Below are 13,569 nucleotides of genomic sequence, written 5' to 3'. Positions count from 1 at the left end.
ATTTTACTCCTCACTCTGAGCTCCTGCTCCTACTCGAATATTACTTATTTGGGCTCCTAGTCAGGGTAATGAATTTTTAAGACTGAACTCTTTTACGTTGTATCGATTTTAAACACCTTGCAATCTAACTTCTCACCCTACCAAGCTGCTTAACATCTTAAATTGATAGTTGTCCAATTCAACTGCTGAGAGACACTTTATATCCAACGTTTGCTTGACCACAGATAAAAGGAATTTAAACAATTTGGAAGGCTGTAATAGACCACCTAACCAGGATGAAGAGGCAGATGAAGCATTCTACAAGAGGCTGGCAGAAGTCTCACAATCGCTAGCCCTTGTTCTCGTGGGGGACTTCAACTTTCTGGACGTCTGCTGGAAATACAACACGGCAGAGAAGAAACAGTCGAGGAGGTTCCTGGAATGTGTGGAAGGTAATGTCCTGGCACAGCTGGTAACTGAGCCTACCAGGGGAGGTCCCTCACTTGAACTGCTGTTCACAAACAGAGAAGGACTGGTGGGAGATGTGGTGGTCGGAGGCCGGCTTGGGCTTAGCGACCATGAAATGATAGACTTCTCCATTCTTGGTGAAGTAAGGAGGGGGGCAGCAAAACTGCTACCATGGACTTCCGAGGGCGGACTTTGACCCGCTCAGGACACTGGTCGAGAGAGTCCCTTGGGAGACAGTCCTGAAGGACAAAGGGGTTCAAGAAGGCTGGACGTTCTTCAAGAAGGAAGTCTTAAAGGCGCAGGAGTGGGCTGTCCCCATGTGCCGTAAGAAGAACAGGCGGGGAAGACGACCGGCCTGGCTGAACGGGGAGCTCTGGCTGGGACTCAGGAAAGAAAGAGTTTACCATCTTTGGAAGAAGGGGCAGGCAACTCAAGAAGAGTACAGGGATCTCGTTAGGTCATGCAGAGAGGAAATCAGAAAGGCAAAAGCCCAGCTAGAACTCAGCCTGGCCACTGTCATGAGAGACAACAAAAAATGTTTTTACAAGTATATTAATGACAAAAAGAGAGTCAAGGAGAATCTACATCCTTTATTGGATGCAGGGGGGAACATTGCCACTGAGGACAAGGAGAAGGCTGAGGTACTTAATGCCTTCTTTGCCTCAGTCTTTAATAGTCAGAGTGGTTATCCTCAGGGTACTCAGCCCCTTAAGCTGGAAGACAGGGATGGCGAGCAGGATAAACCCCCCATAATCCAAGAGGAAGCAGTTAACGACCTGCTACACCACCTGGACGCTCACAAGTCTATGGGGCTGGATGGGATCCACTGAGAGAGCTGGCGGAGGAGCTTGCCAAGCCGCTCTCCATCATTTACCAGCAGTCCTGGTTAACAGGGGAGGTCCCGGACGACTGGAGGCTTGCCAAAGTGACGCCCATCTACAAGAAGGGCCGGAAGGAGGATCCGGGGAACTACAGGCCGGTCAGCCTGACCTCGGTGCCGGGGAAGATTATGGAGCAGTTCATCTTGAGGGCGCTCACAAGCCATGTCCGGGACAACCAGGGGATCAGGCCCAGCCAGCACGGGTTCATGGAAGGCAAGGCCTGCTTGACCAACCTGATCTCCTTCTGTGAGCCAGCTGAACATGAGCCAATAGTGTGCCCAGGTGGCCAAGGCGGCCAATGGCATCCTGGCCTGTATCAGAAATAGTGTGGCCAGCAGGAGCAGGGAAGTGATCGTGCCCCTGTACTCGGCACTGGTGAGGCTGCACCTCGAATACTGTGTTCAGTTTTGGGCCCCTCACTACAAAGGACATTGAGGTGCTGGGCGTGTCCAGAGAAGGGCAATGAAGCTGGTGAAGGGTCTGGAGCACAAGTCTTATGAGGAGCAGCTGAGGGAACTGGGACTGTTTAGCCTGGAGAAGAGGAAGCTGAGGGGAGACCTTATCGCCCTCTACAACTACCTGAAAGGAGGTTGTAGCGAGGTGGGTGTTGGTCTCTTCTCCCAAGTAACTAGCAATGGGACAAGAGGAAATGGCCTCAAGTTGTGCCAGGGGAGGTTTAGATTGGACATTAGGAAAAATTTCTTTACTGAAAGAGTGGTCAGGCCTTGGAACAGGCTGCCCAGGGAAGTGGTTGAGTCACCATCCCTGGAAGTGTTTAAAAGACGTGTAGATGAGGTGCTTAGGGACATGGTTTAGTGGGCATGGTGGTGTTGGATTGACAGCTGGACTCGATGATCTTAGAGATCTTTTCCAACCTTAATAATTTTAGAATTCTATGATTCTAAGCATACGATAAACTAGCTTCCAACACAACTGAATGAATCCAACCAGATCTCTAGATGGTACACTCAAACTTAAATTTGTGAGTTAGAGCCCCTAGCTTATTTTTGGTGTCATGGAGATCTCAGTATCAAGCTTACTGGTAATTCAAAAGGAAGTTCTCCAAAAGCCATTACACAGATACTCTGCTGGACCAAATTTTGACCTGTTTACTCAACACAACAACTACAAAACAGAGACTCTAAATCAGGTGACTACAGAACGGAAAATACACCAGAATAAAAATGAACAGAACAGTTCCATACTGTCCTGGTTTCGGCTGGGATAGAGTTAAATTTCTTCCTAGTGCTGTGCTTTGGATTCAGTATGAGAAGAACGTTGATAACACACTGATGTTTTCAGTTGTTGCTAAGTACCCTGTCAAGGACAGCTTCCATGCTACCAAGCAGAGGCTGGGAGGGAGCACAGCCAGGACAGCTAGCCCAGCTGGCCAACAGGGTATTCCATACCATGTGACATCATGCTCAGTATATAAATGGTAGGCGTGATCCAGGAAGTAGCGATCGCTACTTGGTTATCGGTCAGCGCGGGTGGTGAGCAACTGCATTGTGCATCACTCATTCTGTATATTCTATCATTATCATTATTATTTTCCCTTTTCTGTTCTATTAAACTGTCTTTATCTCAACCCACGAGTTTTTCTCATTCTTACCCTTCCGATTCTCTCCCTGTCCCACTGGGCGGGGGGAGTGAGCGAGCAGCTGTGTGATATTTGGCTGCCTGCCAGGTTAAACCACGACAATACTAAAAAAATGATAACTGATTTACATTCTAAGTAGTTAGTTTTGAATATATATACACACACACTCTTCATTTGGTATTAAATGACATATGAATAAACATATCTCATTGTGACCCATCTTTGCAACGGAAATAATGTAATGGTAATTTTTTTCATATAAAATCAGTACAAGAATTTAAAATCCCTTTCTCTTATATGATTTAAAGGACAATCAAAAAAGCCACTGAATTCAGTAGTTGCCCACTTTTGTGCTGAAAACCCTAACTAAAAAACTATTCCCTTAATTGCTCTTCACTGCTGACCTCCACAGCATAAGACAAACCGAAAAGAATTTTACCGTTGCCACACCAATTGACAATTCGCAATGAATTCACAATTGATTACTATTCTCCTTCTAGGAACTCCCCAAATTCTATTAGGAAAATTCTCCTTCTAGAATAGTCCCCAAATTCTATTAGGAAAAAATCCACCACCACTCCTTCTCTTCTACACCCATTTTCAGCCTGGCTTCCTTCTTCATTTGGCAGCAAGCTTCAGGCCCAGCAATGCAAAGGTTGAAGAAAGATGTCTGCAATGACAGCAGTAAGCAATTAAGCACATTTACTGTAATAGAACCATTTTTTAAAATTGTATTTTATATATGCATATATACCCATAAATTACATCTGATAAAAGACTATACTGCGTACTGCAAGTATCTCACAGTTCCTTTAAAATAAAAGTTACAAAGTTTCCCATGACCATGTTTGCATGTTTTTTTCATTATTGTACACTACCACACCAAGGAACCACAGATGTTTTGTTTTATGAGAGCATCTTACTAGTCTACGTGGCCTACCACACACACTTTATATAAACCACTTGAGCTGAGGAAAACTTTTCATTTCTATCCTGAAGTACAGTAGTTTGATAACAGCTGTATACAATATTGCCAGAAGCAAAAAACTGCGTAGTTTGCCATGTTTAATTGCTTCAGTAATCTGCTGAAACAAAATCTGTGTGAATAGCAGATGAGAATTTGCTGTTAATATTAGTATAACTGATGATGTGGCAACTCTAGAAACTTTAGAAACAGCTGCTGGAACAGTTCCTAGGAAAAAAAAAGCCACAATTCCTCAGAATTCTATCTCACAGAGTATAAGTTTGGAAATTTCATAAGCTTTCAAAAGACCTTTTCCTTAGGACATTTACATGGTCTGTAAAAGAATGTCAGTAATTTAACACTTGAACTGTTTTAAGCAGAATTCAAGCCCAATCTAGCACAATTTTCTTCTCCTTCAAGAAACTGTTGTGCTTAGAATTATTTATTAGTAACACAAGTAATGCAAGAATTTTTACATGCATTTCCATAGAGCTAAAATGACTGCTGCCAAGAGTTTAAAGAGAAAGTCGTCAGCTTTCTAACTTTACACAGACTTGTAATTTACAGAAAAAAGCAGTGATTTGCTAGTATATTGAGAAATAAACTGATGGAATAGATTAACTATTTGGTTTTGAAGTGAAGAAATTTATTTTTTCTCAGTTCTCATAACTTGTTTATATGCCTTTCCAAGGCTTCAGACTGATTTCAGTGACATATAAGAGACTGTATGACCAGCTTCAAGGAAGTATTTAAGACCACGTGTAAGCCAGGGATACGCAGATCTTGCCAGCGCCAGAATTCAGCCACAGCTTCAATTTTGACCACAGAGCGTCCTAGGCACCTGTACTTTTTCAAAAGTATCTAAGTGCTAGCCACTTTACCTTAAGAATAATTTTGAAGTGGTCACAGATGAACCTAAAGGTGACTTAAGTTGCCCAAGAGACAGAGTCTCTGGTATAGCTTATACTGGCAGCTGCCTCATACCAGTACCAGAACTGGTGTCCACCATCTGAGGAACAGTCTAGATGTTGGGGCACTTACTATAACTGAAAAGCCTAAAATTACAGACCACCTTCAGTGAGGGAGTCTAAGACAAATGCTTCTACTTCAAGAGAGTGGCTTGGTCAGCATGCTGGATAGGTGCTGGAACAAACAAGGCTCATAAGCCAGAGACAAAATAGCAAAAGGGAACTCATCTGTAGACCAGCAAGAAGAATTTCCTCAGGGGTAAGGAGTTCTGAGTTCCAGTATTTCCTTTGAGGGGCTCATGTATTTTATGTTAATTGTTGGATAAGCAGCCTTTGGAGCACTGCCGAGGACTTTTCCTATGAAAATGCTTCTACTGGTGAAATACATGACCAGGCTCCCCTCACCCCATAAAATCTCCCTTCTTTGCCGGACAGTAGCCCAGCATTAGTATTTGTTAGTATTTGTGATTAGTGCACTCTGCTGGTCATTAAGATCACGTCATTCAACTCATCTCAGACTGAGGGAACCTATAAAACAGCTATCTCAACTACTGGAAAGTTTTTTAACAACTAAGCCATTAAACAAAAAATGCAGCATCTTCCCCATCAGACAGAGGCATGCCTTGAAAGAAGGCATGATATTTTGAATTATGAGCAGTAAAACATCTCACAGCTCAGTCCAATACCGGATAACTGGTCAGATACCTCACCTCATGCCTCACTTCCCCTTTAGGCAGCTATAAAGTCAGCACACAGGAATATTAAATTGCCCTAAAGGAACTCCTAGATTCCCACATAGCCCAGGGGAGAGCACACAGAACAGATCTTTGGGGGTAGCTACTTTATTTCAAAGAGAAGCCTGGATCACTACGCTGGGCTGGCTGCCCAGTATTTCAGACTGCTTTAAACACCGTAGTGCCTACAGCACTCAGTCACTGTTACTTCGAAAGTTTCCATCTAGGATTCTTTTCTATCACTGGTAAAGAAGGTCCAGGAATGCATGTAAAAAATATCACAACATACCTTAGGTAACACTAGCCATTTGGATATAATACACTAAAAAACTGAATGCTTACATCAGCTTGTTCATGACAGTAAAAAGCAATTTTACAGAAAACTCAAGAAAGACGCCTAAGTGTTCATTTCTCTGACTACTGTGGGAAATACAGTTCCTGAAAACTACATTTTGCGTTACTTATTGCTGGATTGCAACTTCTTTTAAGAGTTCTTTTGCAACAGGTAAGAGACCAGAGGATTTTTCTCCCCTTGATATACTCTTGGTCACATTTTTCCCAAATAAATATGAACTTATTTAAATGTAACAGTGAAATTGTAAGATTCTTCTTTCAAGCTGATTTGTACCTACTCTCCAGTGAACTCATTTTGTAACATTATCAAGATCAGACAAATATAAGGGTTCCTTTGGCTTCCTCTCTGACCCTCTAGTTCTCCTGCCCTTATAGCCTTGACCACTAGTTAATTTCTGTAACATAAACACCTGCCAGACAACATAACCACATATCATATAATCATCCTGACTATTTTAGGTTTTGCTGGTTGAACACCCTCCCCAAATTTTATGCTTATTTCACAGAAATGCCACTGCCTAAAGATAAACACTTAAGTGAGATGGAGAACAGCACAGTTCTACCAGCCCCACAAGCCACGTGAACAGCTTGCTGTGGTGGAAGGGAGGCAGTCCATTTCCACTCCTCCTCCACACCCCTCCCATTCATCCTTAGTCCTAAGTTCCTGCTGCTCTCACTCCCTGTAAGAGCCTGTTACCTTAAATCAGCAGAAAACTACCCTACCAAAAAATTTATTCTGCTCACAAAAGAGGGAGGCAGGACGATGTGTCTGGAATGGGAACAAGGAGAGTGAGAAGCCCCAGCTTCAGAAGCAGTGAGTCCAGCTGCCCATGAAACCACAGTCGGAGAATCACACTCCTTCAGGGGCACATCGCATGTGTCTGAAACACCACATACTGATCAGTAAAGCAATTCCTCACAACAAACCTTATATGAAAGGCCTTTCAATGTTAAAAACTGTCCCAGTTTCTATAGTCTAAAATGTAGGGGGAAAAAAAAATCATTAATAAACAAAATCTTGACTTATATGTCTAAATTGTCATCTTAAGTCAATGAAAACACAGAGACGCGTATCACATCCAAGTGATGTGGCGGTCACAATGCTGAAGAAGGCTGAAAATAAGGAAGATCTTAAGTAACTGCAAATAAATAGCATGGAGAAGTCTTAAACTCACTTTGTATGGAACGTTTCTCTGCAAAAATGGTGATCATTCAATGACAAAAAAACTTTAAGTTAATTTCATTTCAGATCAATTTAAAATTTACATTTATACAAGCATGCTGGACCTACTGTATCAATAACAGAAATATATAATGCACTAAGGACTAGCAGTTTTTTCCACATTTAGTGCACCTCACAAAAATCATCATGCAGTTCCCAGCTACACAAGTCATTTCAGCTTCAGGAGGAATGCATGACCCTCTCAAATTCCCCCCTCCACATTCTTTAATAATTCCACCTGATATCCCAGTTAGACCATGGTTTTTTCACTGCTATACAGAAACTTTAGTCACCAAAAGTTATTTACTTTTAAAAGCATGTACTTGGCCTTTCAGCAATTTGTGAGTGAAGGCATGCATAAATGCAAATTCAGTAACTGTTTTTCTATTACATTTGTTATCTTAGCTGTGTCTGATCACCTAATGACAAATACGACACCCACCCATGCTACCCCAGGCCAATCCAGCCTTTATATAAGCATCTCCAAATATACATTTAATTCTGGTTGCACTGTGATAAAAGATGCATGTTTCGCAGAATTACAGATATAACTCAGACTGCAGTTGCAGACTTTCAGAGACTGTATGTCAGCGTTTCTTCACAAGTTAAGGTTATCTCCCATGGCTTTTTGTCTGATTTTTTTCCTATCAGCCGCACTATCCAACTTTGACTTTGCTGTACACCAGTCTAAATCCTTAGCCACGTGCCCAGATTGCTTTCTGAACATGCCATTCATCTAAATTGCACTCCAGATAACTCAGAGATCAGGATGTCAGTCCTAAATCTAAAGAGTAAAAGGGCCTGAGTATCTCCATGTCGAGTATCACAACACAAAGTATTGGGACCCAAAACACTACTGAATGGAATCCACCACCTTGAGCTTCGTTACTAAGCTCCCTACATAACATTTTTTAAATCTGCACTTTTTCTTTTTAGGGAAAAAAAGAACACTTCAATCATGGTTGAGAAGCATTACATAGACATCAGCTTTTATTATCTAAAAACTACAGCTTTGTAAACAAAGCTCAACCTTTTCTAATGCAGTAAGAGGTCCGTAACGTTTTTATAGAGAGAAATTATTTTGGATGCATGCAACTGATTATTAAATACAAATTTAAGAGAAAAATTCAGCTGATACCAAAGTTTCCATACCCAAACAAGTTTGGCCAATTCATATGTCCCATGGACAGAAGCAACTCTCAACTCTGAGAAGATTTAAATTTGCTTTACATAATGTGATGGCTTACTAATATTCAACTTCAGCCATTACAGCACTCATGTAGATACTTATTTTTAAACATCTGTTTTAAAAGCAATTCATACAGACATCATTTGCATTCGCTTCATGTGCTTTCCACAGCTTAATTCCTTGAGGTAGATGTAAACAGAATTTAACTAAAAAAAACCCAAAAAACAAAAAAGAGGGGCAGAGATAAATTTATTTGTTGTAATCATACGATATTGGTAGCAGAGTATGACTGTAAAAACAGAACAACATAATTTAAGAAGCACGGGTTCTGAAAAAAAACCACAAATCTGTGTTGGTTCCCATTCAAAAGCTTCCGTTTCATACTATTGTATACTGCTGATCAACAACAATCATTTTTCACATTAAACATGATCTATCTCCCTTTAGACTTGCCCATGTCCATGGTAGTTGATGATTATGTGCTGCCATCTAGCAAATGTTTCCAGAAAAGTTTAACTTTGGAAGCTATTTTGTGACAAGACACCTGAAAATTCTTAGAAAGCTTTTTAAAATAGGAAACATAGACAAGAAAGCAATATTTTTTTAAAAAGATTCCTTCAGCCTGCATGCTTATATAACTAAACACAAGATGAGAATACAATTAGGCAGATTCTATAATACAGACAAACCCTGCAAAAGCATGATCATATGCAGTTGATACATAATTGCAAAACTGAACTTTTTCATTCTACAAGTTATGTTTTCCTTTGTATAAAAGAACATGATGAGTAGAAAACGGTAAGAAATACTGCATTTTCCCCTTCTTTCTCAAAAACTCTAGTCTTCACTGTTTCACTTTGTTCTAACCTTCTGCAGTCTTTACTTCCTCCCCCCCCCCAACTCCTCCTTAGGCACAGAAATCAAAATGCAATAATCCCATACAGGAATGGGATGTCTGAATTACAAAGACATTTGTGTTTTTTAACTCTTTTCAATCTTAATTTTTCGGTCATGCAGTCACACTGAAACTGTACCATGCTACTTGCCAGCAGGAAAATGATGGTTTCTTAACATTACTGGACCTTGCTAACTGCGGGTTCTGCCAAGATCTTGCTTTTTTGTGTTATTATCTAGGTATATATGCAATTAGAGAAAAAGAACATGTATACACTTTTGGCAAAATACCCATTTGTTAACATGGAAATAATGTGAGTTTCTGAAGCTGTTACACTGATATAAACAACTTTAAATGAAAAAATAAAAAAAATTATGAATAGAATGTCTAAACTAATAATTCTGTGAATAGCTGAATAATTATGACTGATTTCTTATATTTCTATGTCTTATTTCACCTCATCACAACAACTGCAATTCCCTCTTATTTTCACCCAGGATCCTTACCACTGTACAGTAACTTCAGATCCCATTCATACAGTCACCTAAACAGTACAAAATTTATTCTTTGTTCCCTATTAGACCAGAACAGTTGGGAGCATGTTGCTTCATGGAGGCACTCTTCTTTAATCAAATGATAATTTAGGGGGGAAAAAAAAAAACCAAACCACTTTTGAGGTCTCTACTCCTTTCCAAATTCTCCAAAATTAGCGAATGAATTCAAAAGCTGTCAGAAAGGAGACACACATCACAGTCCTTTATTTCCCTCATTTCCTTGGAGGATTAGATTTTCATAATAACAATATTCAACTTTCAAGTTTCTTTGGTGATAAGAAGTTAAATCATCACCCAATTAAATGTCCTTTAATTTCAAAACATGTATACGCTTTACTGCATTATAATACTGGAACCAAAGGCTTGATTTTTACGCTTCCCATTAAGAGTGTGAGGGTTTTTTTTGTTTTCACCAGGACAGCAATATCAGAACAACCCCTACCATTGAATTAGACTCAACTGAAGCTACCTACTCAAGTGGTAAACAATTATTCTTCCTATTCAGAAATAAGCTAAACAAGTATATCTTACCTGTACAAAGCAGATGCTGTGCAACTTTCACCTATGCCAATACAGTTTATAGGAATGCTGTAGACACTCAGAACAAAGAAGTTTTTGGACATTGATAACTATTTGTTTTGTTAGTTACTACTATCAAACATATACCAGGAAGTAATGAAAATAAAGGTCAATTAACATTAAGAAAGGTGCCAGTTTATGTTACTGAGAAACACTGGTCTTGGACTATTTGTTCTTCCTGTAAACAAAATATGAATTGGTAAAAAGAATTTTGAAACCTATCATCCTCTTAATTTCTTAAGACTCCATCATTTAGCAGGCCATTATAGTTTATGATATTAATTAATAGCAGAAGTCCGCCTTTGCCAGAATTAAAACCTGGAATACGTAAATATAATACAGCTAAATTTACAAGGCCTTACACGGAACTACTGTAAATCCAGCTAAGACAAACAAGTTTATCAGCAATATAAGGGTCACAAAGTTCTTTCGGCAACAACTACCGTCATGCCAATTTGATACAGCGTAATGGGGGAAGAAATTTGTATGATCTCTAGCGTTGGTTGATTGCGGAATGCCAAAGGTGCATAGTATAGAGCTGCTTTGTAATAACAGCAAATCTTTCCCTTAGCAAATTGGAAGAATACAAAAGAAAAATCCAATAGTTGTTTAAAACATTAGACTTTCTAAAATCATTACTTGATTCATGCTCAAATTCCACCATTTTACCTTTATTAGAGAATAATAAATATTTCTTACCAGTAAAACGTGTTCTTACAAGGCATCTTGTAAGATGGGCATCTCAGTAATACACAGAGGATATCCAGGTATCGGTAAAGAAAATATTTATTTCAGATTTTATGACTAGTTACCATAGTAATTAATACAGCTGTGGTGCTTATGAAAAGGCATAGGTGTAGAAATTTATAAAATTGTTTAATCTATACACACTAAGTCTCCATCCTACTCTCGGCCAGCCTGACCTTCTGTGCCTCTTAATGTGATGGCATCCGCGATTTGTCTTTGTCCTACTTTATGTCTTGGAGAGACCTGTTATTAGAGAGTGCCTACTTTTTGTCTGAGCTCTGATACAAGCTCCCATCTCCAGAAAATCTAAGAACTTACTTTCAGTTTCCTCTTAGGATAGGGCGACGTTTGAATTATAAGACGGAACAGCACCCCCAGCATCCTTACTGAAATTTTTCAGTCTTTTGTACAGAAACTCATTGTATTCTATCTTTTTCTGAAAAACTGTTTGGTCATTCCTCAGTCAAAGAACGCTTCTTTTTTCATGTCTTTGGTGAAAGACTATGAATCACTACCTGAACGTGATCAATCAAGAAAATCCCTGCTTCAACAATGAATGAAATCCTCTCTTCTTTCTTTGGTGATTCACTGGCGTATTTCAATGTGAAATCACTCACATTTGACCCTACCTTTGTTAATAGCAAGGACCAAAAACTTGTAATAAATTACCAAGTAAATATCTACATTTTATGTAATGTCAAACAACATTTTTTCTGATGAACAGGCTACCTCTCACTAGATTCTTGACTTGCAAATCAACCTCTCTCAGAGTTACTACATGCCTAAAACATAAAACTTACTTTAAATACAAGTGTAATACAGAATGCTTTATAATCTGTCATTTTGGTTCTGCTGATGACAAATAGTAACCTTTAACCATACTGTGAATTATCTAGGAATCCTGGAAGTGCACAATGCCATCTGCAGCCGCTGATACAACACATGCTCAGCAGAATTGTCAGCTACTCTTTAGATGTTGCAGCAACAGTTTAAAAAGGCTGGTTTAGTTGAGTCAGAATTATTGTACATAATAATTTGCAAATGCGTAGTCAAAACCCATCACAAGTGAAACACACCTAACTAATTTCACACTATAGAGCAGAAAGAAATGCTGAAAGAAATATTAAACACCAAACTTCTTACACAACAGGAAAAAGTTAGGTCTAACCCATAAATTTCTCATTCTTAGCCCTTCCACCTCCAAGAAAATAGGGCAACATCCTATCTTTGCTATCCAGGAGACAGGCTGCTAAAACTTCGGTAGGTCCGCTAGAATCACCTGCAAAACTTCAGTGCGAACACAAACACGACAAGACATGACACGATACGATGATGTGACACTCGATGGCAGGATGTTGAATCGAAGCACACATGTCGACAACTGCGTAGCACCCCCCGAAAGGTAGCTTATCTTCGCAAGGCAGTTCTTTATTTTCATCACATAGCGCTTTCGCCGAGATCCAGCACGGTGAGCAGTGTTTACCAGGAGGACGGCGGAGCCCCCTCAGGCCACATGGCGACGGCCGCGGCCGGGGCCGCCCCCGGGGCCTTCCCCACTGCTCCAGGCAGCCACGCCGGCCCTGGGAAGGGCCCGTTCGCAGAGTGACTCGCCACCGCCCAGCTCTGCCACCTCCCTCCCCTCTCGGTGCCCCGGCCATCTCCAACGGCCGCTGCCTCCCCCTGCCCGGCCGGGCCCGCCCGGCCGACGCCTCCTCAACCGCCCCTGCCGGCCTGCTCCGACGGCCACCCAAGAGGACGCGGGGGCGCGTGGCTCACCTCGTTGTTCAGGTTCAGCACGGGAGCCATGGCGCCGGCCCCTGTCCGCAGAGCTCTGCCGCAGCCCCCGGCCCGGTCCTCGCCGCCACCGCCTCCCCTCCGCGCTCTCCCCACGCCGTTGTACGGGCAGCGCGAAGCGAAACTGCGCGCATGCGCTGCGCGTGCCGCGGCACGCCCGCTCCAGGCTGAAGCTCGATGGGTAGAGCCTCTCTAGGCCGCCTCTCGAAGGCCTCGGTCCTCCGACTCCGCCCTAGCCGCGCGACTTCCGAGTGACGCGTGCGCGTCTTGCTGCGCGGCGCCCCCCCGCCCCCCAGCAGGCCCCGCGGCCTGCCCTGGCACCGCCCGCGCCGGGGCGGACGGGGGGGGCAGGTCCGGGCCTCCGGGCGGGCCCGCACGCTCCTGCCCCGCCAGCCGGGAGTCCCGTTCCCTTTAGAAATGGGGGTGAAGAGGGTTTTCTTCTGGTTCTCGCGGGTGATAAGCGACGTGGGCAGGAAGAGGATCCCCAGCCTGAGCTGCCTGAAGGGCGTCGGGGCGGCAGCTCTGCGGAAAGAGCTCGCTTCGCAGGGGGTTAAACCTGAAACTTCTCACGGTTGCGCTGCATTTCATGCTGCTACGTTGCATCATCAGCTGGCTGTATCAAAGATGAAAAGATGTAGACC

At 42.0% G+C, this 13,569-nt stretch overlaps 1 protein-coding gene across 1 annotated transcript in view; it reads right to left on the bottom strand.

Moving 5' to 3' along the window:
* Positions 1-13,087, bottom strand: part of SRFBP1 (serum response factor binding protein 1) — an 84,094-nt gene extending 71,007 nt beyond the window's left edge. The window contains exon 1 of the mRNA XM_075136835.1: positions 12,911-13,087. Coding sequence (XP_074992936.1) covers positions 12,911-12,940 — 30 coding nt within the window. The 5' untranslated portion in view covers positions 12,941-13,087. The remainder of the gene's footprint in view (positions 1-12,910) is intronic.
* Positions 13,088-13,569: the final 482 nt, after the last annotated feature.

The sequence above is a fragment of the Calonectris borealis genome, chromosome Z (assembly GCF_964195595.1).
Source record: "Calonectris borealis chromosome Z, bCalBor7.hap1.2, whole genome shotgun sequence".
NCBI classification, from domain to species: Eukaryota; Metazoa; Chordata; class Aves; order Procellariiformes; family Procellariidae; genus Calonectris; species Calonectris borealis.
This window is presented reverse-complemented; position numbering and strand designations above follow the sequence as displayed.